The sequence below is a fragment of the Phyllostomus discolor genome, chromosome 11 (genome assembly GCF_004126475.2).
Source record: "Phyllostomus discolor isolate MPI-MPIP mPhyDis1 chromosome 11, mPhyDis1.pri.v3, whole genome shotgun sequence".
NCBI classification, from domain to species: domain Eukaryota; kingdom Metazoa; phylum Chordata; class Mammalia; order Chiroptera; family Phyllostomidae; genus Phyllostomus; species Phyllostomus discolor.
The window spans coordinates 66,882,529-66,907,148 of NC_040913.2; the positions used below are offsets into that span (position 1 = coordinate 66,882,529).

Sequence of the window (24,620 nt, forward strand, 5' to 3'; positions counted from 1 at the left end):
TATAGTCTGAATGTAGCTTACCTGGCTCGCTCTGTGTGTGGCTGGGGGGGGGGGGGCGGGCAGCAGTGGAGCGGGGTCACAGGTTATTAAATATTTTACCACATTTTTGCTTCAAATTTTTTTTTCCTTTTTTCTTCCTCTAAAACCTAGGTGCGTCTTATAGTCCTAAAATATGGTATTCAACATCCTGCACCTCTCCCCTGGGCTCTAAATGGTATAATAACAGCATCTACCAAACAGGGCTGAGTTAAGAATTGGAAGTGTTGAGTCACAGTGATTTTCTATGGTCATCATGGAGACTGCAGCTTCAACACAAGTAGAAAGATAGAACTCAGCCCAAAACTCTGCTTCCCTGCAGATCAGAACTCCACATGGAGGTCCAAGTTTGAAAAAGAAAAGTGAGAGCCAAAATGAAAAGTGAGAACAAATAGAAATGATATTCACTTTTAATCTCTTAACTCTTAAGGGAGTAGCAAAACTGCTCAACTACATACATAAAATTTCTAGCCCCCCAGTCTCCTTGAGTGAAATAAAGGAGCTTCTGCAGGCAGACTGCTCTGCAGACCAGCAGACGGGTGGAGAGAGGGCCGCCCTAACTCCAGGCACACATGCCAGGGTAATGGTGGTCTGCTGGGGCCTTGTTACACAGAGCTGTTGAAGAGTGGAGGGGACTTTTTTTTTTAAGGAATTAAAAATGTGAGTTAAGTACAAAATCTTTTGAGTCAAGTATAGGGAATTAAACACAATTCAGATGTTTAAGCCTTATAGGTCTTAAACACACTACATATCTCTTTCATTTCTATTACTGTATTTTAACCCCAGAATAAAACTTTTTCTTTCCAATCTGCAGGTGCCCTGGCCCATTTCTCTGAAAGGACTTTGGCAAAAATAAATATGCTGGGTGGGGAGGAGGTTAGGGGCTGGAGGAATTAAGCAAAAAGGAAAAAGGATCCATGGACACTGACAATGATGTGGTGATTGCAAGGGGAGAGGGGTATAAGGGGATTAAATGATAATGGAAAAAATACAATAAAAATAAATATATATGCTAATCAAACACAGACTAATGGTAAGGACAATAGGTGAACACGAATACATTTTAAAGTCTTAGCAAAACTTGGTTTCCAGGAAGATATAATAAAAAATATATCACTTGTATAAATTCGGAAAGCCTTTTTTATAGAACAAATAATATAAAAAGTTACAAAGATGCATTTATGAATAACTCTTATGAGAAGTAAACTGTAGCTGCCTTGGAGACAGAGCCTCCTTCACAGAGGTTTCAGCCATACTCCAGAGCCAAAGGAGGTGTCTGCTACGTCTGAAAAAGGAATTCCAAGTCTCCGTGAGGTCGACGTTAGTTGAGTGATGAGGGAACTTCAAGGCATCTGTGTATGCCGGCAAACACAGACTCAACATCCCTGGGAAAAGAGCCCCAGAGAAATTCCTGCTGTAGAAAATAACATCACGGCCAAGTACTGAGCTCATCAGTATGATAAAAACTAGAGGAACACACTCCTTCTCAGGACTGTTTACACGTTCAACACACTGTAGACAGCGGAGGAAATGGGTTTTGCTTGCTAACCACTAGCTTCTGATGCTGGTGTGATATATAGCCTTTGATGTGACCCTGTAGGAGAAAAGCAGAGGGCTGGCTTATGTTTCTGAGCCACATCACTGATGCTGAGTGAGTTAATTACTTAGTCCTGTGGCATAAGCATTCTGACCCAATCATAATGCAATTCAGGTCACTGAGAGAACAATTAATAAATACATATATGGAAAATATATAAGTATATATTATATCCACCCACCCATACCCCCTATAAAACTCTTTGAATATCATGGTATTTCCTGGGATAAAATTAGTTCTATCAGAAAAGCATACCTTCACATACCTTCACAAAAGCAAAGGGCCTGAGAACAGTTTTAAGGACACTACATCAAAGCTTCACATTCTAGGGAATGTGAAGGGACATTCTAGGGACTTGTCCTAAGAGTCCCTAACCTGAACCAAGGGGCTCACGCACCATGTATATCAGGTTGGCCAAAATACACTGGACTTCGTCGATGTCCACATCTTCCACTTGCATGAATTTCAAGGCAACTAGAAAAGCATCCAGAGACAACTGGTGTGTTTTGAGTAGCAAGTACCTGCAGGAGGCAAACAAAGGCCCACACTAGTCACCGACCGGATGCAAATACTTCAAAGGCTGAGAGATGGTGCACTGACTGAGTCAGCAGAAAACACACCTTCTAACAAACTACTGTTCAAACGGGATGAGAGACGCTTCCATCTATTCAACACACTCTGAAACAAGAGCTATTAAATATAGTTTTGACTTCTCAATTTTAAAATGCCACTAATACAAATATAATCTTTTACATATACTGAATATTTCATTGACTCTAAGAAGCAGGTATTTTCACATTTTAATATCTCTGAAATCTACCCACAGCTATAAAAAGTCTGCCTTTGTTTGAAGTTAAGCTAACTGAGACCCTGCTGAGACCGGACTTTGGGGAAGAGTCCACTTCCAGTGTCGCGTGGGAGAAAAACACAACTGCAGGAGAACTCGACTTTCTGACAGACAGGAGCGGCAGGGGGAGGCCTGGTTGGTTATGAATAAAGGAAATGAACAATCAGTCCCACATGTCCTGATGAAATGTGAAATATTTTATTCCTAGGCCTGGTGTTTTAAAATATTTATTACAGAGTTCTCTTATCACTCACCACCTGAGTCCTCCCACGAATGGGCCTCTGCTCAGCGCTCTCGGCACCGAGGCCTGTGAGGCGGCGGGCGGGCCGGGGAAGTCTGGTTTTATTCCACACAATTAAAGGAAGAGGGATGGGACCCCGTCCACACAGACCGACACCCCGCCCCAGAAGACACAGCACCTGCTCTTGTAACTCCACTGCATGCGTCATACGGAGAGGTTAAACTTATTAAAAGAAATATTTTGCTTACACTTTTTTAAAAAGATTCCTGTAGGTAATGATCTTCAGCTTCTCAAGGATGAGGAAGATGCCACAGCGAATGAAGAAGGTCTCGTGCTTTGTCAGGGCCTCGTTCAGGAGGAGGAGGTTGCCTTCGCTGGTGGTGGGGAGAGAAGCGCCAGCACGGTCACAGAACAGAATCTCAGCACGAGATCGCGTCAAAAGCACTTAGTGCTCCTACAACACGTGTGAAATTTTCAGTAACTTTACATTTTAAAAGATCCCAAATGGAAAAGGACAAATACTCTACCTTACAGCTTTGGTTACTTCGGCAAACTGCATGAGGTGATACTTTTTCAAAAGCTCAATGGTTGGCATATGACCCTAAGACAAACAGGTAGTTTTCTAGAGTAAGAGCACTTTCATTTTTAACAGAATTGTTTTTTATAACATTCTTATCAAGGAATTAAGTTTTAAAAACTTGCAACCCTGTGTTTCTTAGAATTTCTTCGTAAGTAGCTGAACAAGGATTAAAAACACCCTAGTATGCTAGGAAAAGAATAAAAGCTTGTCTAGAAATCAGAAAACCTGATTTCTGATAGAATACAGTTTTGTTGTTTAGTTACAAATGACCTTGACTTTCTCATGTTTCTTATCCTTTATATCACAGGAGGAGAGTGACAACTGAAGAAATCCTAGTATTTCTTCCTAAGATTCAGAAACACAGAAACAACCTCTGGAAGACTCAGCTGAAGAAAACCACACTGGTCTTTTTGGGCAGCAGAGCCAGGGGCAAGGAAGGGCGCGTGTGCCACTGCTGCCTTTCCGTTACGAGCTGTCCTGAACCGCAAGTTTTAACCAAACGTGTGATCACTTTGATGATTTTTTTTTAAAAAGTTTTAAATGGAAGGAAAGAAAGCTCTATTCATCACTTTGAGGATGTTTTAGTCAGTTAACAATATTAGTTATCTGTCACGGCTTTTTAAGTATCAAAAATAACTTTTGGTGACCAACTAAGATGACTACACAAAGGCTGGAATGACATTTTTCTCGGCTAATCCATCTCTATTAATGTAGACTTTGAGGGGGAACAGAAATAATATGAACTTATTTTCTTTGTCCTACATTATGATAAACTGTTGAAGATACTTTAAAGAGAAACAAAGCCTTTCTAGAAGGATCTGAAAGTGTCAATCATAAAGACACACGGTTCTGGCTACACATAAAGCTCTTCTTCCTCTATTGTGGGGTGTGCTCATATGCAGCTGGGACTGTATTCAACTATACGCCATCTGACGTATTTTAAAAAGCCTATAAACTTCTTCAAAGCAACAGGATCTGTAAGAGTTCAATAACAATTACTCACCAATAGCATTTTCACTGGCAGTAAATATATCAGAATCATCCTTTTGTTCTTCTGACTTAAACGGTGGCAGTGCTCAAAGGCGAAGGACAGGTACTCCTCCGCTGCAGGGACACCCGCACGTGTCAGACCCACAGCATCGCGCGGGGCTTTGCACGCACACAGCGCAGTCACCGAAGCTGCCTCCCCGCTCCTGTTCTACCACCTTCCCTTACACAAAAGCTCTCAAGTTTTCAGAACGATAATTCAGAATCTACCATTCAGAATCTACCATTAATACTAATGAATTATTCCTTGCTGTGTTAGGTATTCAAAAATACTATTTGATGAACCTTAAGGGGAGACACATATCAATGCCTTAACAGAAATCAATAGAATAAAATTTAAAAGCTTCTATCTTACGCTTCATATTTTAAGGGGGAAAAAAAAACAGTGATGAGGAAAAGAAAGCCCATCTTCAAAAGTCCTAGACTTATGAAAATTTTTTGTGAAAGAAAATTTGAAGTTGGTCTGTATGTGCTTATAGAATAAAAAAACTAGAGTAATGACTATGAAACTGCTGTTATTTTTGCTCTCAGAGAATCCATGGCTATAAGACATGGAGAGAAAAGTAATTTGATGTTTCTCTCCCTCTCTATCTCCCTCCCTTCTCTTTTCTCTAAAAAAATAAATAGAACCTTTAAAAACCTGGTCTGACTACAATAAAAGAGGTCATACAGTACCGCCTTATGCCAGCTAATCAAAAAGTTTAAAAAAATACTGGCATCACGTCCTTCAGAGAGTTAATGATACAAACTACATAATGATGTAATTTCATGAAAGTGCCACTGTGCTGTGGTAAAGACACTGTCACCCATGGACACAAATATCAAAAATGACACCAGTGCAAGGACACATTCCTGCCTCTCGCCTGGGGACTCCACGTCGTGTTTCTACGCAGCAGGGTGGCAGCCAAGTGAGGCACCGCCCCCATGTCCACATCCTGTGCCAACACGATCAGCACAGGCAAAGGGAGAAGACGCTTACTTATATTAAATGCCAAGAACACTGCTGCCTAATTACCTCACAAAAAAAGATGTCCAGAATAACTGAGATTCTCCATGTATTTCAGAGACCCAATATAAACAAAGAAACTTCAGTACAACTTTTCTTTTATTTAATCAACTTTAGTGTCAAAAATAAACAATAAAAATATAACTTGAATTTGGTTCACACCTATGTTCTACCTTAAGCAATAATAAAATGCAATCACTGTGTTCTCTGAAACTACACCACAGAGCTGTTCAGCAGGCAATGTCTTTAGAATACAGCGGAAGAAGAATAACAACATACCTTGCTTAAAGTCACTATCGAACATGGCCTTGCGCCCAACATAGTACCTGTACGTCACCCTCTGTGCTGTGCTGTAATCGTCTTTCAGGTTCGAGCTGTCAATGGCTCTGATGAGAGGTTTACACAAATGGAGTTTGTTTATCTATAACAAATGACACTGTACTTAAAACACTATTTTAAAAAAACAGGCAGGACAAACTTAAACTTCCACTTTACTGAGCACATTGCCCTTCCACTGCAAATTACGAAGCCCACCATATTATCACTACTGACTACTGAACACTAAAACCGAGAACACGGTCTCGATGGCACAGACCACATCCACTTTAGAAAAAGCCCGAAGAAGCGCTTCAGACGGAGATGCTTCCAGGGCAGATGTTCCCCGCAGATGGAAGGCCCACGCAGAGGGGCTAGGTCCCAGCCGCTGCTTTGTGACACAGCTGCTCTTCACCTGGCCAACTTCATGTAGCAAAGAATGACTGCTCCACCCGCCCGCCTGTTCTGTAGTTAATTATTACCATAGCAGACAAAGGCTCTGGAGTGAAACCCCTCACTTAAAGCAGCCCAGGTCAGCACACTGGGCACACTGCTTAACATGCAGGCACCTCAGTTTCCCCTGGAGCTCATGGCATCTGCCTCACAGGGCTGAGGTTTAAACAACACGACACTATTTCCAATAGCGTCTTGCACTTAGCAGGCACTTGACACACATTCGCTCTTAGGGTTATAAATATGGCTGAGCGATGACCATTTCTCAAGCAATGCCAGGAGGCTAGCTGATAATTAGTAGAAAAGGTAACTGGGAAGATAGGGAAAAAGAAAATTTACAAAGCCATATCACAGAGTACTCAAGCAGAGGCATACCTTAAAGTAGATCTTGAATAACTGATTCACCAGAAACAGCATCCCCCACTTCTTAGAATCCTCTATACCAGCACGACTGTGGGAACATAATTTTTATAAAGTTACACAGAAGATAAGAATTTATAAATCACGAAATAAACTGCCTAAACAAATTAATATCTTGAGATAACAATCTCAGAGCTTAAGTCATATTCATGAAAAAAAAAATAACATTATGAAAGAAGATGTTTTATCTAACAGGTGAAGCTGAAGAGTCCAAGCCAGGAGTCCTCATCCCAGTGAAATACTTGGGCAACACACTCCCTCTGCTGCAGCAGCTGAAACTGCTGCGTTTGCAGCAATATTATGCAACAGCTAATTGTTGTAAAACATTTTTGAAAAATGAAAAAGAATTTTCTCTTATCATTACAACAAAATGAACTACTAAAACACACAAGGATGCGGATGAATCTCAGAAAGAGCAGGACATGGAGCACAAACGGAGAGGGTCCATTTGTATGAAGTTACCAGACAGGCAGAACTGACCTATGGTGGCAAACACCCAGAACTGAGGGGAGGGACCGCCTGAGGAGAGGGCAGGAGGGAACTTTCTCGGGCGGTAATAACGTCCTATCTCACAACTGGGGTTATACAGGTATAGGTCCTTGTCAAAACTCAGTAAATTCTGTCTCGAAATACAAAAGAGAAACAAGTACTTAGGAGAAAGTTTACTGACACGTTGTTTAGGGAAAATTGCACTGATATATGTAATTAACACTGAATGCATCAGAAAAAAGATAAACTGTTAGATGGATAGAAGGAAAGACACATGAACAGATGATAAAGCAGGTACAGTAAAATATTGATAGAAGTGCTGGGTATATGGGCATTCACCATAAAATTCTTCCAACTGTGTTGAACATTTGAAAATTTTCATGATGAAACACTGACAAACATTTCAGCATTCAGTCAGCCACGTATCTGCACCATGCAATGGCTCCTCCCTGGCAGAGCCTGCAGACTCTCCCAGACAGGGTGCTAGAGAGAGGGGGCGATGGCAGGTTGCCTGGAAACACTAAAGCCTACAGCATGAAGTTGAAGCATGTAAAATGCCCAAAATATGGAAACAAGCAAGGCTGTTCACAAGCCAGGGTAAAAGAAATTGCTCTTTAAGACAAGGTGTGCCCACATAAAAGTACTTAAAGTAACATAAAAATATTATTCAGTATTAAAATACTAAAGTCTGTTTTGTGATAACAGCCAGCGCCTTAATATGATTTCTGTCATTAACCAGTAGTATGATCTCAAACAAGATACCTTGTCTCTCTAGGTTTCATTTTCCTCATCTGGAAAATGGAAACAAATGACAGTGCTGTTTTAACTACCTGAAATGCTACGATTAAAAAAAAAATCACAAAATCCAAGTACTTTCTAACTTACATAAAATACTCTTGTGGTACTGTCGACCCCAATCTGGCACGAGGGATATGACCTCTTCTGGAGACATGGGACAAAGCAAACCCCAATGGGAAGGTTTGTTACTTGAGATTTGCTTTTGTCTCTTGGGTCTGTACCTAGGAGTGGAAGTGCTGGGACATACAGTCACTCCAGGTTTTACTATTTGAGGAACTGTCAGGCTGATTTGCAAAGTGACTGCACCATTTTACATTCCTGTTAGCTATGTACAAGGGTTCTAATTGCTTCACATCTTTGCCCATACTGGCATTGTCTGTCTTTTTTTTATTTTAGCCATCCTACAGAAGTGGCAGCTCACTCTGATTCTGATTTGTATTCCATTGGTGGCTAATGACATTGAGCACCATTCTGTGGACTCAATGGCCATTTGTGTATCTTTGTGGAAATACTGATTCAGACCCTTTGTCCATTTTTAGCTGGATTATTTGTCTTTTTATTGTTGAGTTGTAACAGTCTTTATGTATTCTGGATACTGGGCCTTTACCAGTTAAATTATTTGCAAATATTTTTTCCCATTCTATGGTTGTTTTTCATTTTTTGATAGTGTCCTCTAAAGCACAAAGGTTTTTAATTTTGATGAAGTCCAATTTATCTATTTTTCCTTCAGTTGTTTGTGCTTCTGGTTTCACAGCTAAGAAAACCACTGCCAAATCCGAGGTCATGAAGATGACTGTTGTGCAGGAATATACAACCAAACAAACTCCAAGTATCCAGGTAATACATGTTTTTACTGAACACTATTGTGGTGTGAGAGACACTATGTAAAAGCAGCACACATGCCCTCATGGACTTTGCAATCCAACAAGCATCATCCAGGTAATTACTTCTGATATGTGCAGTGAACACGAAGTATGGTCTGCTATGAGACTTTATGAAGGGAGGATCTCATCGACTCTGAACTTCAGTGGTGGGAAGTGTTAGAGGCTGAAAGCTGTGAAATGGGCAGAGACAGCCAGATGGAAAGCTGGGGAGACGGGCACGCCAGGCAAAGGAAACAGCGTGTGTGGAAAGCCTCTGGGGGAACTATCCTGAGGCCCTGCTGTTACGTCTGGCCTGGGTGGAGTGTTTGAGGAGGGGCTGGGGGGGCCAGAGCAGTGAGACATGAGAAGCTGGAACACTTTTCTGGGAACGAGAGATCTTGCTTGTTTATTTACACATGGAAAGCTTTACTTTTTCTTTCTTCACTTTATAATATCCTAAAACTCTCAATCCAACAGATATGATTTTATAATGGGTGAAGAGCTGGAGTTTCAAGAGTAAAATGGAAATGCTAAAGTTGAATCAGATGGAAAGTCTAGAATCAAAAAATAAACAGTGACCAATAAGAACAGTCAGCTTGAGACAAGGTCAATATACATTACCCCAAGTGAAATAGAGGCAGGGAAAAAGATGGAAAAATAAATAAACAGAGCATCAGTGCCCTGTGGAATAATATCATGTGGTCTAACATGTATGTAACTGGAGTCCCAGAAGAGAAGGGAAATAATGGAGCCCAAAATAGTTGAAGAATATAAAAAATTTAAATTTAAAAAATCTGATAAAAAACATCAACTATAGATCCAAGAAGCCCAGTGAACAATAAACAGGAGAGATAGAGAAACACATGGGTGCACGGGGGTCAAGTTCCTAAAAGATAAAAGTGAAAAGAAAGAACAGGCAGAGGAAAGAGAATCATTATTGTATTTTTCAGACTACAAGACGCACCTACGTTTTAGAGTAGGAAAAAAAATAGGAGGCTCCTGCCTCCTGAGACCCTGCTCCACCACTGCCCCCAAACCCCAATAACGAGCCAGATAAGCTACATTAGGATTATAGGATGCGCCCCCATTTTCCTCACAAATTGGGGGGTGGGTGCATCTTATAGTCCAAAAAATACGGTACATACCAAGCGACAACAATAAGAATGACAACTGACTTTTCATCAAAAACATTGGAAAGCTGATGGAATGACATTTAAAGTGCTAAAAGAAAAAAAAAAGTCCAATCCTGAATTCACCTAGCAAAAAGATCCTTCAAAATTGAAGACAAAATAGTTCCAGAGAAATGAAAGTTTAGAATAATCATTGTCAGCAGACCTACACTAAAAGCAAAATGCTAAACCAAGTTCTCAGAGTAAAGGGAAATGCTACCAAGCAGAAACTCAGATCTAATGGAAGGACTGAAGAGCTCAAATGGTAAATATGTAAGTAAGCACAAAAGACTATTTTTCTGTTTTCTTATTTCCTTACAAAACAATAGGCTGTTTAAAGCAAAACCCAAAATGACCGTGTGATTACAACACATGCAGAAGTAAAACAAATGTCAACAACAGACAAAGGTCAGGGAAGGGACAACGTGTGATGAGAGCAGACTGGGAATAGCTCGGTCTCCAAAACCGTACTCACGTGTCACTGGCACAGACGCGGAAACAGCTCATCAACAGTTCAGCTGCTTTTTCTAGCATGTCCCCAACTTTGCCTTTTCCTTTCTTAACCAACTGCTGATCTGCCTAATAGAATATAAAAACACTTACTTTCTTTTTCTGCTAGATTCTTCAATTAAAAAAGAAAACCACAGTGCAGCTAGAAGAAAATAAAATGGCTACAGCTACTAGTTGAAGTCCCAAAAGGTTCTGGTGAAATCATTTATTCTATACTATGTTTAAAAATTGAGAAATTATACCTTAGTTCAACTCTTCCACACATCAAATCTCTCTTCCACCAATTCAAGCTAGTAAGTCAATCACCAGTGTTTTAAGCCTACATCGGGGGTAACCCTGGTTTTGTTTTCTCAGTCACTGACCTTCCCTTCTCCACACACAGCTCGTCCTTGAAACACACTTTCCATAGATATCAAAGTCATCACCAGGTCTGAGTCTTCCCTTGTTTTTAGGATAGTCTTCAGCAAAGGGGAACCAGTTTTCTCCCATTCACATTCTCCCTCTCTGAGGTTCTTAGAGTACAGTCTAGGAACTCCTGAGAGGCTTCGAGACACCTGCACGTGGCCCACAGAGTGGAAACCATTTTCATGATAACACTAAGCCATCATTTCTTTCTATCGTAACGACATTTGCACCGTTGGCACTGATGGTGCAAACACAATAGTCGGTGAAACCACTAGAGCCTTCCCAGGGGCACCACACTGAAGCAGTCATCATTTCCTTCACAAAGTGCATTTACAGTCTGTCGATTAATCAATCACCTAATAAAGCTGATTTCACTTTAAAATGTCCTTAATGATGCCACAAACATTAATTCCCTTGTCCTAGTCCTCAAATGCAGAAATGTTTAAACTGCTTGTGATGAGACAGGAAGCACACACGCAGCGCGTGTGCCCCACACTGAAGGAGACGGCTGTGTTGCGGAGGAGGACTGGGACACTCGGGGCTGCCAGCTGCACCCCGGAGCAGACGAGGGCAGTCAGGCAAGGCAACGCAGGCGTGCCTGAAAGCGAATGAATGCAGCCTGTCGTTTCCAGACAAACAATTGAGTGTTTGTTGCCAATGACAATATTTGCATTTTCAAGAAAAAAAAAACAAAAATTTTGGAAAAACTTGTATGGACCACCATGAACTTGGCAGATTTCTATGACATCAGCACTCTTCTGATGAGGTCACTGTAGGTATTAACAAATGTCGAATTTTTCTGTTTTTTTTTTGTTTTGTTTTGTGTTTACCTAATGAAATATATCAACATTGGGAACATCTGCACAGCTCAGTGAACTAAAAATTTCCAAATGTTCAATGTATGTTACAAAACCAGGCAAGGGCAAAAACATCCATTCTGGGTGCATGGCTCACCAGTGGATTTTGATGTAACAGTAGAAAAAATTCACTGCTAAGTTTCAGAGGCCCCGTTACAACTAACTTTTAAAAACTAGCACTTGGAGTTTGGGTATAGCTCAAAGAGTATCTACAATTATCTGAAAAGGCTACTAAAATGCTCCTCCCTTTTCCATTTACATCTGTGTGAGGCCAGACTGTCTTCATATATTCAACCAAAACAACATATTAAATGCAGACGCAGACATGAGAATCTGGGTGGCTTCTGTTAAGCCAGGCATGAAAAAGTTTAAATTGTAAAAGAATGCCACTGTCAGTACTTTTTGTTCATTCTGAAAATAGTCATTTTTTAATTTAAATGTTAACTATGTTACCATGTAAAAGCTTTATTACTACTTTAAGTTAATAAATATTAAAAATTTTCCCAGCTAAAATTTCTAATACAGTAAATATAAATAAATTTAACACATAAACAAAAGTTTTTTGGACACCTCAGTAATTTCTACTTAAGTGACTATAATTTCAGTTCCGGTATTTCCATTTGGCCCTTCCTTACACCGTCTATTGCTTTGCTGAGACTACCCACATTTCCATGTGTTTCAAGTGTGTTCATAATTGCTCCTGTAGGCTTTTTTATGATGGCTGGTATGAAGTCCTCACTAGGGAATTCCAACATCATGTCACCTCAGTGCTGGTGTTCGTTGATTGTCTCTCCTCATTCAACATCTCAAAAGGCCAAGACTTTCCTGATTCTTGGTACATTAAGTGATTTTCGATTACACACTGGACATTTAGGGCACTATTACCTCACATGACTGTGGACCTTATCTCTCTTGTCTCAGCAGGCCTCTGCTGAGACCACGCTAGGGGGTAAACGAGGCTCCACCTCTTTGGCACTGGGTGAGATGGGGGTCTGGCTCCCCATGGGCCTTGCTGACAGGGGTTGGAGACCTACAGACTTTGTGTGAAGTGCAGCAGAAATTGTCAAAGAGGTCTGTCTTGATGGGCTGCCTCGCCCCTTCCTGCTCTCCTCCAAACTTCATCTCTGCCTGTTGGTGTTCCTGAGTTTCAGGCTTTGCTGAGACCCAAGCTAGGCCAGACAGGAGGCAAAAAAGAAACGCAGGAAACTCACTACCCTTGCTGTTTTGCAAGTCCCTGTCCTGGCTTCTCTCCACGCCTCAGAGCCACATTGGTTTTAAAATGCCCAGCAGGAGGAAGGAAAAATGTGCCCACTCTACCTTGTTCAGAGTCAGAAGTCATTAATAATTTTTAAAACTGGAAAGGGGGTCTTAGGACCAAAAAGTTGAGAAATGTTGCTCCAAAGCTGTCTTATGTAGACCCCACCAAGGAGAAATCAAGTCCATAAAATCCAGGCTCTTACCCCCTCACACCAGAGAAACCCTTAGCTATTGCTTCAATCTACATTAAGTTGCAATTCTTTAAAACAGGGGACAGGGCATATCTTAAGAGTAGAAGAGAATGCAGAACTGCTCATCTATTATTGTTCCATCCCCCTTTTAAAAAGTACTGCATGCCATAAATGATAAACCATATATAGAAACAACTCCCTCTATTATCCACAGTGTGAAAACCAATGTTTACTTAACTCTGTTCACGTCGATCCAAACAGAACGATTAGTTTAAGACCTTCCCTGTTCTTTTGCTCTCTACACTAGACATATCCCAACCCCCACTCATGCCTCAAAACATCTGTAAAGAATGACATGAAAATAAGCAATAGGTACCAATAGGTTACAAAACAATACTGATAAAAAATGAACTTACATTATTGGCAAATACTCGAAGGTCAAGTGCTACTGCATACATAACAGGCAGAGCCCTACAGGGGCAAAAAAGCAGGTGTGTTTGAAGAAGCCATGAGGTCAGAGAGTCCATTACCAGTGATGGGAATGACACCAACACACAGGGCAATCGTCCAGAATGGGAGTCAGCGTCCCTCCAAGAATTCAGCATCTACTGTTACCTTCCTCATCTTTCATCAGGATAGCTTGCAGCCCTTGGGCTTCCTGATCGACAAAGAGGCCAGACACTGACATGCACCATACACACCACCTGGGACCCTCCTCAGAGGCCCAGATCCTGGTCTGCCTAGGGGTCCTCACTGAGAGGGAGCAGCTCCTCACACTCTTCCCAGCACATCCTCCTTCCCCACAATTACCCAAACAGCTCCATTAAAAAAGATGTGGTTTAGTAAGATTTCCTAACAGCAACCAGAGTATACAATAGACAAAATATCATAAAACAATTTTTTAAAAATCTAGCTAGCAGTGTTGGGCTTCCTTTCATGGGTAAGATAAGCCTTCACTTAAAAAAGGTTGGCTTTTTTTCTGTTTTTTCCAATGCAAACAAAATTTCATTATTTACCTAGTCTGTTAATAAATCATAAATCATAAAATTGAGAATAGGTTTGGTAAACAATTTGAAATGACCCAACTATTAGGCATCACACCACCCAAATGAACTGAAGCTGGTCTACTCCTTTTGTCCGAGTTTCAAACCGAAAGTAAATTCAAAATTGACAACTGAAGGGAAAAATGGATTTAATAAATATTTTGAGGCACAGAAGGGCTGAAATAAAAACAACACTTCATGTTAATATAAATACACTGCAAATAATCTGGCTGATCCGCCATTTAAGTTTACACTGACTATTAAAATTCTATTATCCATGTTGCTATTATTACATCAACACATAATATTAAGTGTCGACATAGAAAACATAATATATTTTTATCCAGAAAAAAAAATTGTTAAAGCTTCTGATAAAAAACATTGCTAATTTTTCGAGCTGTTACTGTCCATACGTACCAGTTTTCTTCTTTGTGGGCCTGAAACGCCCGCAGGAATGACGTACTACGTTAAGGAAGGTGTAACATGTGAAATTCAAATGATGTTACAGTGAGAATACAAAATAAGGATTCTAAATTTCAAGGGGGATAGCTCACCATTTAGAAAATTATGTGAAATCACAGTTGTAAGTTCTTGAGGAAAAAAAATGAATAAATCCACTTACAAATATCTGAGTATCATATGGTACAAGAATACTAAATATATTTATTGTATACATACTTTCTCCAAAGTAAGAAAAAGACTACTGTTACAAGATTTTTTAAAATTGGCAATCTCAAACACTTTATTTGGTTTCTCTAAGCCCAGATGGTCACAAGTGATATGTAATAGGCAGTGGAATCTGTAGTGTGAAGTTTAACTGACCAATTATACAATGCCTACATTCAAAGGAGACCTACTAGTTAGTAACCAACTCTCTTCCATGTATACTTAAATAATATGGCTAAAAAAATAAGCAAATAGAGTGCAGAGATACATATAAATACTAAGACACTCACTGACTAGGGCCTTAGCTGTCAGAGACCACTTAAATGATTTACATCAGAAATAGGCTTGATTAAGGTCTTTACTGACCACAATTAAATGACGATGTGTGTGGAGTCCACTCTTGTCCATCTACACCTGGGTTTTGGAGTTTGATATTCCACCAAGAAAACTTAACTAGTCCCTGTAACTATACTTAATGCCTGAGAGGCAACAAAATATTCTTTACAACAGAATCAAATAAAACCCTTAATTATAACCATATCCTTACCATATAAAGTTAACTGAATGATAGGTTTAAGATCCATGCTAATTTTAAGTACCCCCCAAAAATAGGGAAATGAGTTTCTCTTCTAACAGCTTTTTTTTTAAAGATTTTATTTATTTATTTTTAGAGAGGGAAGGGAGGGAGATAGAGAGAGAGAAACATCAATGTGCAGTTGCTGGGGGTCGTGGCCTGCAACCCAGGCACGTACCCTGACTGGGAATCGAACCTGCAACACTTTGGTTCACAGCCCGAGCTCAATCCACTGAGCTACGCCAGCCAGGGCCCTAACAGGTTTTAATTCCTTCCTAATTACAGGGATAAATAAAATTAGCCCTAGATCTCAACATCTTAAACTCCAAACAATCCACTGTACCTGTTATAAACTGAACAGTTAATACAAGCGACAAAAGATATTGGACAATGACAGTCTGGCACTTGTATGCCTCTATGAAGTCGTGGTTCCCCACCGCATAGGTGCACCTGGAAAAGAAACACCGGAGACTGAGGGCAGGTGCAGCGGCAAGTGCAGTTACAGGGTGAAAACCTACAGGTGAACTAGGTAGCCCGATCATCTTTCACCACAAACATCCTAGTTCTCAACTGATCCTGGAGTGAAAGCTGGACCTCCTGCTCTTGGCAGGCTACAAAAGTTGAAGAAACACACAAATAACTATTTGAAGTAAAATGAGTTGGTAAATTATGAAATCACACATTAAGTTTTGAGACTACCCTTTCAAGTCCCAGAAGGAGAACCTAGTTGCCGGTAGCTTTTATTAGTAACGGGCACTGACAATACACTATGGCACTTAAACAAGTGATGACCCTCTAACTAGATGCCCCGCTGGGTAGGTCAGTATTAGTCAGTTCATCAACAAATCTGGAATCCCATGGCATACTGCACGGAGTGAGGAAATTGCAGGGTACCTTACATTACAAAGAACCCAGTAGCACCCCAACTTTTCCAAAGATCTCACATGGCTACCCCAACTTGCCCCCTCCACCCTAGCCTGTTCTGAAACACTGGAAGCATTGCGGGCAGAAAGGCAATGAAACACCACATGCTTCAAGGACATAAAGCTTTGCTTGGACTGATGGTTTAGCGATCAACATAGAAGAAATTAAGTATAAATAAAAAGCAATATTTAATTCGCTTTGCACAGCTGCAGTTTCTTTCCCAAATAAGGCAAAGAGGTTAAAAACCAGCCATGTGAGTATTTCCCTGAAAAACACAAGTCAACAGTGGGCTCTGCACCCTACTAAATGAGAGACCAGTGCACAGTCAGTGTGATGAATATCAAGTGATTTTTTAAAAAGTATCACACAATAGACATATAACATACATGATCACAATATAACTTTTAAAAAATCCTTAGCATATAGTTAGAGCAAGAAAGGGAAAGGGGGAGAGAAAGAGGGAGAAAAAGGAGAGGGGATGAGAGAGAGAGAGAGGAAGAAGAGAGAAACATCAAACAATTGTATTCCATATGAAATTCAAACAGGGATCGAACCCGCAATTTAGCTATGTGCCCTGACAGGAGATCGATCCCACAAACTTTTGGTGTACTGGATGATGTTCCAACCAACTGAGCCACCCAGCCAGGGCACAATATAATTTTAACTTTTGAAAACATACATGATACTTGAAATGAGAAAAAAAGTTTACTGCAATTTTAGTTTTTTCAAATTCACAAAATTTCCACAGGCTTTACCAAAGTAAATTACAAACACACTCTTCTACTTTTTCAAAGTAATTATTCACTGCTTCAAGCATAAGATGATGTTAAATACAATCCTAGTCAATTCAGCAATTTCAAGATCTGCTTGTTTTACTTCCTTACCTTAAATGAGCTGCAAACATTTCATCATAAGGGGGTTCCAAAACTTGTTGACACTTCTCTTCCGGAGAGGCCAACTAATACATTAAATAATAAGAACAGAAATGGCAGAAATATAATTAACAGGCACAGAAAGAATGCAATGGGTAGAGATTTAAACAAATCTGTTTCAAAAGAATTTACACTTTACAGTTAACAGTAACATTTTATACCTTAGCACTTCTAAATAAAATGTCCACTACTTCAACAAATATTTATCAAGCTTGAGCCGTCTAGAGAGCATAGATGAATACAATGCTTTGTCTACCCCAGGCTAGGAAATAGTCTACGCAATTAAATACATATCTAACTATTACATACATTTCTTAATATTTCTTGTCAATCAAGAAACATTTAGAAAGCAGCTACTATGTGCTTAATAAGTAAGGCATATCACACCTCACATAAATGAAGTCTGATGCGCTAGAAAAGACACCACGTTAGGAATAGCTCCTTCTCAGCCTTCTGGTGATAGAACCGCCCTCTCTCTGTCCTGGGCCAAGTTAGCTGACGTTTATTTCTAACTCACCCTCTCTTCTCAATGGCCAGATGTTAGATAGCATGAGCATTACAATGGATTACTAGCATACGGAACTTGAAAAAAGAGGAATCAGTCCACTCTTACACTGATCCAATGTGGGAGGGAAAAAGGAAAACATCAGAAAAATTGTCATTCTACAATCCCTCATGAAATAACTGGTTCGGACAACGGCCACCAGGGAATGGAACCATCAGATGGAAGGTCAACGGGGAATTTTATAATGAAGAACTTGGCCTTAGATGACAAACGGGCAGACGGACGTGTGTGCCCCTGAAGTGCAACAGGAAGCACAGAGCACCAGCTACGGAGTATCGACCCAGCAAGTTGAGCATGAATCTCATCAAGTCTCTGGCACTAATTTCTGTTTATAGCAATGGTGTTCAATGTGTTCTGAACATTAGAACAACCTAGGGAACTTTAAATTAAAAAAAAAAAAAAAGCCTGCTTCTACTCCAGAAACTGGTTTACATGGTCTAAGGTGCAGCCTATATGCCGCTGAATATAATCCTCAACAGATGAGCTCAAAGACTAAGCTTGTCGTAGGACGCCGGTCATGCTATGACCCCCTCTCTGTCCTCTCACCTACCTGAAGCCGTGGGTTGGCAACATGGGGGTGCTTGAAAGACACCAGCTCTGCACAGGATTCCCCATCTCTGGTGTCGATTGCTTCGTATACCTGAAGCATTTGAGAAAAGTTAAGTAGAAAATAAAACACTATTCTAATGGAACCTCAACAGCACATTGTATAGCATTGCAATTCATTTTCCCTACTTTGAAAACAGAATATTCAAAATATAATAGATCAGTATTCTCTTTGGCCAGCAAACAATAACTACTTTTCAAAATGATACCTCCTGAAGGCAAATAAACAGGTGACTTACTGCTAAAAACCACGAAAAAGCAGAATAAACCAGTTTATTATTTGATTATTAGTGAAGGTGAATTATTCTTGCTTTACTCAGTCATATGAGCAGACATCTAAAAATTCACTTTCACAACTTATGGGAAAATAAAAACCTATTTCCAAAATTCAAAAGGCCTCCATTCAACCTAACCATAAAATAAAAATGGCAATGGCAATGGCTAAATGAATAGTGTCAGAGTCATAAACAGATACCTGCGTACTGTAAAAAAGAATGAAGTAAATCTCCATGTAATAACATGGGAAAGTGTCTGCAACACGCTTACTGTTAAGCAAAAGAAAAAAGACAAAATAGAGGAAAACTGCATAACTTGACCTGGCAGGAAAAGGAAAAGCACGTATGACATATAAGCACAGAAGAAACGCAGGGCCCCATGCCACACCCGCTGACCCCTTGGACAGTGGAGTGAGGGGTGAGAAGGCTTTTATTTTGTATACTCCTATACGGGAAGACTGTTACGGCAGACATTTATAATTAGAAAAGGAAATTATATTTTTAAATTATATTCACCAAAAATGACATACAAATAAGCGAGGAGAAAGCCAAACATGAAGCTGCATATACTATGTAGTTTATCTACAATAAAATTAAATATATAAATTTTAAGCCCACACAAGACTTTGAGCAGAGACGTCATAAAGGGAATATCCAACTGGTGCACACCAAGAAAGTGCTCACGTCCTACCACCAGTGAAATGCACAAGATACCCCTACATGCCCCCAGGAGAGTTACAACTGAAGAGGCTGACCATACTAAGTGCTCCAAGAATATACAGCAACTGAAACCTTCACACACTGCAGGCGGAAGGTGAAGTGGCATCTGCTTTGGGACACTGTTTGGCATGCAAGTTAGGAGAGCATACCCCCACTCCCCCACCCAGCAATCCTATGCCCAGGCACCCACAGCCAGAAAAAAAATGGAGGCATAACCAGGACACCACGGGGATCCAAACCCTCATCTACTGTACCACTCAGAGCACTGACAGGTGACATTTACATCACCTCATCCAATAAAGAATTTGCTACTGGATTATTCAACAAAACTACATAAGCACTTACATTTTGAGCCAACAACTCCACTTACAAGGATTTACTTTAAAACAAGAAACAAAAGACATTTGTGTCGGGTTACTTGTTGATATATTCTGAGTAATGACAAAATACTAGTCCCATCAACATTTTGGAAGGAAGCTGATAAAGGCTGCCAAAGTTCTCATCATGGGGTGTGTGGGTACGTGTGTGAAGGAAAACAGAGGGATGGTGACAGGCTCTCTTAATGAACTAATCCATCCTTCAGTGGATACTAAGATCATGGGCAACCTGACATCTGCTCTAGTCACTGTTAGTAACTATGTCATGTCCCGGAAGCTTTGGCCTTTTCATTTAAACACCTCCCACTTGACCATGCAGCTGGACTCCAATTGAGGCCCTGTTTAGCAGCAACCCCGTGGGCCTGGTACATGAACTGCAGAGCTCACCAGGTGAAGCTCTCTGGCCCTGGACACTTGAAGGAATTAGTTCCCTTTCTTGGCTGCTGCTGGTCCCCTTGAAAACTCCAGGCTCCACGCTGGTCCATGTGGGAATCATCTACTCTGGGAACTCATAGTTCCTCAAAAATACATTTGCTAGCTGTGTTCCCTAAAAAGACCTAAAAGGAATGACTCCCAGTAGCAAAAGCACACCTAGCATTCAGACTGGTTTTCCAAAGCCATTCTCCACTAAAAGGAATCGGAAGTCCCTGGAGAAATAGCTGATCCAGTGCCAGGACAAGGAAAGAACAAGGTGAGCATGGAATAAATATTATTGTGCCAGAGAGCAAAGCAGGTCTTAAAGAAGGATGAAGACATACCAGAACACCACGGAAACCAGTATGAAGGTGCTCCCAGAGGTCAATGTTAGTAATATTCTCAATATTGGTACTGGATTATAACTTTGCATTAAAAATCGTCCATAATGATAATTTTAAAAAGAAGGGCATGGGGAAAGCATTTTTTAAACTGATGAAATGCTAATAAATGTAGAAAGTATGATAGAAAATCATCACTGGGCCAACACTAATTGATAACATGACTTGGAAAAGGGCCACAAATGAAAACTAAAACTGTTTTTGTGGAAGAGTCTTGGGGAACAGGATGCTCTTGGGTTCTCCTAGCCCATCCAACAGATTACAAATTAATAACAAGGGAAAAGGTACCTCGACACTGGAGCGATCTGATGGGTGCCAAGCGAATCAGCACCACCAGTGTGTGCCATCTGAGGTGAGGCTGTGGGAAATCCACACTACCAAGTTCAACCTAAATCTAATCACCAAGAAGGTGATTGCAAGGCCTCTACAAGTGAACTGACCAAGACATTAAAAAAAGCAACAACATTAAATGTCATAAAAGAGCCTCCCTACCTCTAAGAAGACTTTTAGATTAAAGGACTAAAGAGCACACAAACCAAAATAAGTATGTGATCTGTCTGGATCCTGGATTTTAAAAAAGTTCTAAAGAACACTTTAGAAGACATGGAAAATTAAACTACAGATTCTGTATTAGAAAATGTTGATGCTAATACTGATGTTAAATTTCTTGGATGTAATAAGTAAAGACACTGCAGTTATGCAGCAGAATAGCCCTGACCCTAGGTGAAGGCATGGTGAAGGGCCAAGGGGTCTTTAGCTTCCATTCAAATGGTTCTGGATAGAGAAGTGCACAAGCCCAGAGGGAAGAGTCAAAGCAAACACGGCCGGCCCGGTAAGGGGTACACGTGTCTTCACTGTACTTCTTTCATGTTTTCTGTAAGTTTGAAAATTTTCAGAATAAAAAATTCGAAGAAAAATAAAAATTTTATATGTAAACACAGTTTTTAAAAAGTAACTTGCCATTTGAAATAAGAGTTTGCAAAATAGACAAAAGAAATAGAGAACACTAAAAAAAATAATACTAGACCTCAAAAAGATACTAGAAATGTCAACATTTACCTCTGGGGGAAAGGTGCATCTTTTTCTAAACTGAACAATCTGATCTTTTTCTGAATAGAACAGTTTCAAAAAGTAGACTACATGGGAAAACATAAGATAAATTAATTCAACCTGTCCCCTCCAAACAGAAACTAAATTGAATGAATGCCTGTTGAAACTCCCAGCACTAAAAAAATGGGCCTCAATAGATGAGGGGACATCTTAGTAACAGACAACTGTCCTTGGGCCTCTCGAGATGGGTATGCTGGCACCCCAAGGCGTTGATTGCTGGCTCTTTTACCCAGGCTGCTACTCAGGGCTATTTAAGTGGCAGGTCATCTTGAGAAATAAAGTAATATCTCTCTGTCATACCCAATCCTAGACAAAAACAGACTAGCTTTCTGCCTGCTATAACATGGGTGGATTTCCCAATTGCAATGTCTTTCTCTTGATATGTTTGCAGGTACCCTTCTGGGCCTGTCATATCACCTAGTGTCCAGGGGAACCAATGCCAACATGCTGATGCCATGCTGCTTGCTATGCTGAGTAATGAGATCCTTGGTCTCTAACCCAGGAATTACATGTGTTCTGCCAGCACCCATGAAACTAACAGGAGAACTCATTAGCTTATGAGGAGGGTAAAAATCAAACCCCAGACCCAATAGCTATTAGGAAGTGATCACAGAAAACATGGGAAATGAGATGTACCACTTGTCCAAAGATGTCTGCTGGCTGAGGATGTTGTGACAAGTATCAAATAAGGAATGTCAATGTATCCAAACTGACAAGGTCACTGAGATTCAAGAAACAATATACTTCAGAAAGTAAGTAACAGCCAGATTCTGACAAGAACAGAAAAAGTTGGCTGAAACTTCTACCAGCAAAGGCAGGGAGCTTCGTGTTAACAGCGTGAACTTAACTCTGAAATGAACTCTGGAGCCAAAACTCCTGATTTGGATGTGCCACTTACTTGCCGATGACTTTGGAAAACCAGCTAACCTCCTCAGTAAAATGGGGTTTGCAATACCTCCTACAAAAACAGTGATTAACAACTTACTGTATACAACAGTGCCTAGTTCTTCAACAAGCACTAATTGTTCTTCTTCTAATCATCACCCCAAACTTCATCAAATAAGACAGACAAAGGAGATTCTCGGAGTGCTCCTCTGAGAATGCTGACAGGACTGAGAGGTAGTTTGGTGAAACGGAAATCTGAAACTTAGAGTCAGAAAGACCAGCACAAATCCTAACTATACTCCTCACTATAATGAGTAGGTCTGAGCACTGGCAAATCACTCATCCTTACCGTTCAGCCTATGAATGGCTTCACTCCCTTCTATCTAGCTCCATTTACCCAGTCAACAAATTGTATTATATGCATCCACATGAGTTGGACACCATTCAAGGCAACCAGAATGGAAAAAAGAAAAAGAAACAGAACTACAAGTAAGCAAGAAAAATGTAAAAGATTAAGAAAAACATAAAATTCTAAAGAGATTCTACATTCATATTGGTGCTTCAATGTCTAAATCCTAACCCGACTTTCAGTAAACTGATATTGGAAAATGGTAACTCGGACAAGATAAGGCCACAGCACACTTATCCTTAAGAAAGGGGCTTAGGCCTCAATAACAAGACTGGTAAATAAACACATATTTGTATGTTTTAAATTAAAATAAAAGTATATATCTGTTTTTTCATGGTTCCTGTTTCTCAACCAACTTTCTCAATTAAGCAAGTAACGATCATAATCATCTCGGCCTATATCCACCTAGAAATCTTCACCTGGTGTCAACAGACACCTGCAATTCAACATGTCCAAAACTAAATTTATTTTTCACTCCAAATATGACCTGCTTATCTGTTGCCCAAGCTGGACTAGAAACCCGGGAATCATTCTGGACTCCTCGCTATCCCTCAGTCACACATTATCACCAAGCCTTGGTAAATGTTTGCTTTACATACTTTAAAAACCCACTTCTCTCCCTTATTCGTGTTACCACGGTTTTAGTTATGCGAATTAGGAAAATTTAGCGGGAAGAATGAAAGCTTTGAATACATAAACACCTACGTTTGAAATATACCACTGCCGTTTACTGGCTTTAAAGACAAAAATCCCTACCAGAGACATTTCCAAAAGGCTATCAAGTATGCTAAGTGCTAACACAGAGCGTGTACTGAATGTCGGCTATGACTAGAAGCTCGCAGCCCGGAATACTTGCTCTCTCCATCTCCTACTTGCAACTGTGTCTTCCGAGAAAAACTCGAAGTCAGGCCCTTAGGTCGGGCCTTCATTGGGTAACAAGAGCCGAACCCCCACTCCGCGTGGCTAACGGGTCTTTCAGCATCCGCTAGGACTAGGGGCGCGCCCCCCACTTCATACACACACACGCGTCCCTAAACGGAGGGCAGCGACCATCTGCGCATCCCTGGGTCCCCAAGAAACACAGTATTGCATCTGCCGCCACATCCTTACTTCCCAACTGGCAGCAAGGGCCAGTCAGCGAACAGACTCAGCAGGACGGGCAGTGTCCAATCTGACCCCAGCCAGACACAAGGCGGCTGCCCACCGCATCCCAAGGTCCGGCAGGCCAAAGCAAAAAGGAGAAGACCCTGCAGACCGCGCGCGACGCGGGGGGAACAAGCGTTACCTGCTGCAGGTACTGGTTGATAGTGATGTGCGCCATGACAGCGCCCACCGCGGGGACCGGGCGGAGCAAGCGCGAGGGGTCTCGCGTCACTTCCGACCCGCGGTCCGTTTCCGGCCTCGCTCCCCCTGCCCCATTTGCCTCGCACGTTGGTTCCGGACGGAGTGTTCGTGGGAGCGCGAGCCCGGGACCGGCATGGCGACGTGCCCGGGCTGAGCGAGGCTGAGGGTCTCTGTAGTGCGATTCCCCCATATCCCCTCGGCTAGGACGCCTGGTCCTCGCCCCCTGGGTGCTCTGGCAAGCCCGAGGTGCGCCGAGCCCCCTGAGCAGACAGGCCTTGTGTTCCGTTGCCCCCT

At 41.0% G+C, this 24,620-nt stretch overlaps 1 protein-coding gene across 4 annotated transcripts; it reads right to left on the bottom strand.

The window, feature by feature from the left end:
* Nucleotides 1-1,070: 1,070 nt before the first annotated feature.
* On the bottom strand, nucleotides 1,071-24,536 carry PCID2 (PCI domain containing 2). 4 transcript variants are annotated; one of them, XM_028526756.2, is made up of 14 exons: nucleotides 24,268-24,536; nucleotides 18,336-18,425; nucleotides 17,173-17,246; nucleotides 15,749-15,814; nucleotides 14,542-14,583; nucleotides 13,498-13,552; nucleotides 10,337-10,440; nucleotides 6,498-6,573; nucleotides 5,634-5,775; nucleotides 4,305-4,405; nucleotides 3,249-3,322; nucleotides 2,970-3,095; nucleotides 2,031-2,154; nucleotides 1,071-1,630 (listed from the first exon to the last, which is right to left on the bottom strand). In XM_028526756.2, the coding sequence occupies exons 1-14, from the start codon at nucleotides 24,514-24,516 to the stop codon at nucleotides 1,541-1,543; spliced, it is 1,413 nt and encodes a 470-aa protein (XP_028382557.2). In that variant the 5' UTR covers nucleotides 24,517-24,536; the 3' UTR covers nucleotides 1,071-1,540. The 4 variants fall into 4 exon arrangements, with proteins under 4 accessions (XP_028382557.2, XP_035867383.1, XP_035867384.1 ...); XM_036011490.1 differs by lacking the exon at nucleotides 24,268-24,536 and adding an exon at nucleotides 19,732-19,750; XM_036011489.1 differs by lacking the exon at nucleotides 1,071-1,630 and adding an exon at nucleotides 1,832-1,969 and having other exon boundaries at nucleotides 2,003-2,154.
* Nucleotides 24,537-24,620: the final 84 nt, after the last annotated feature.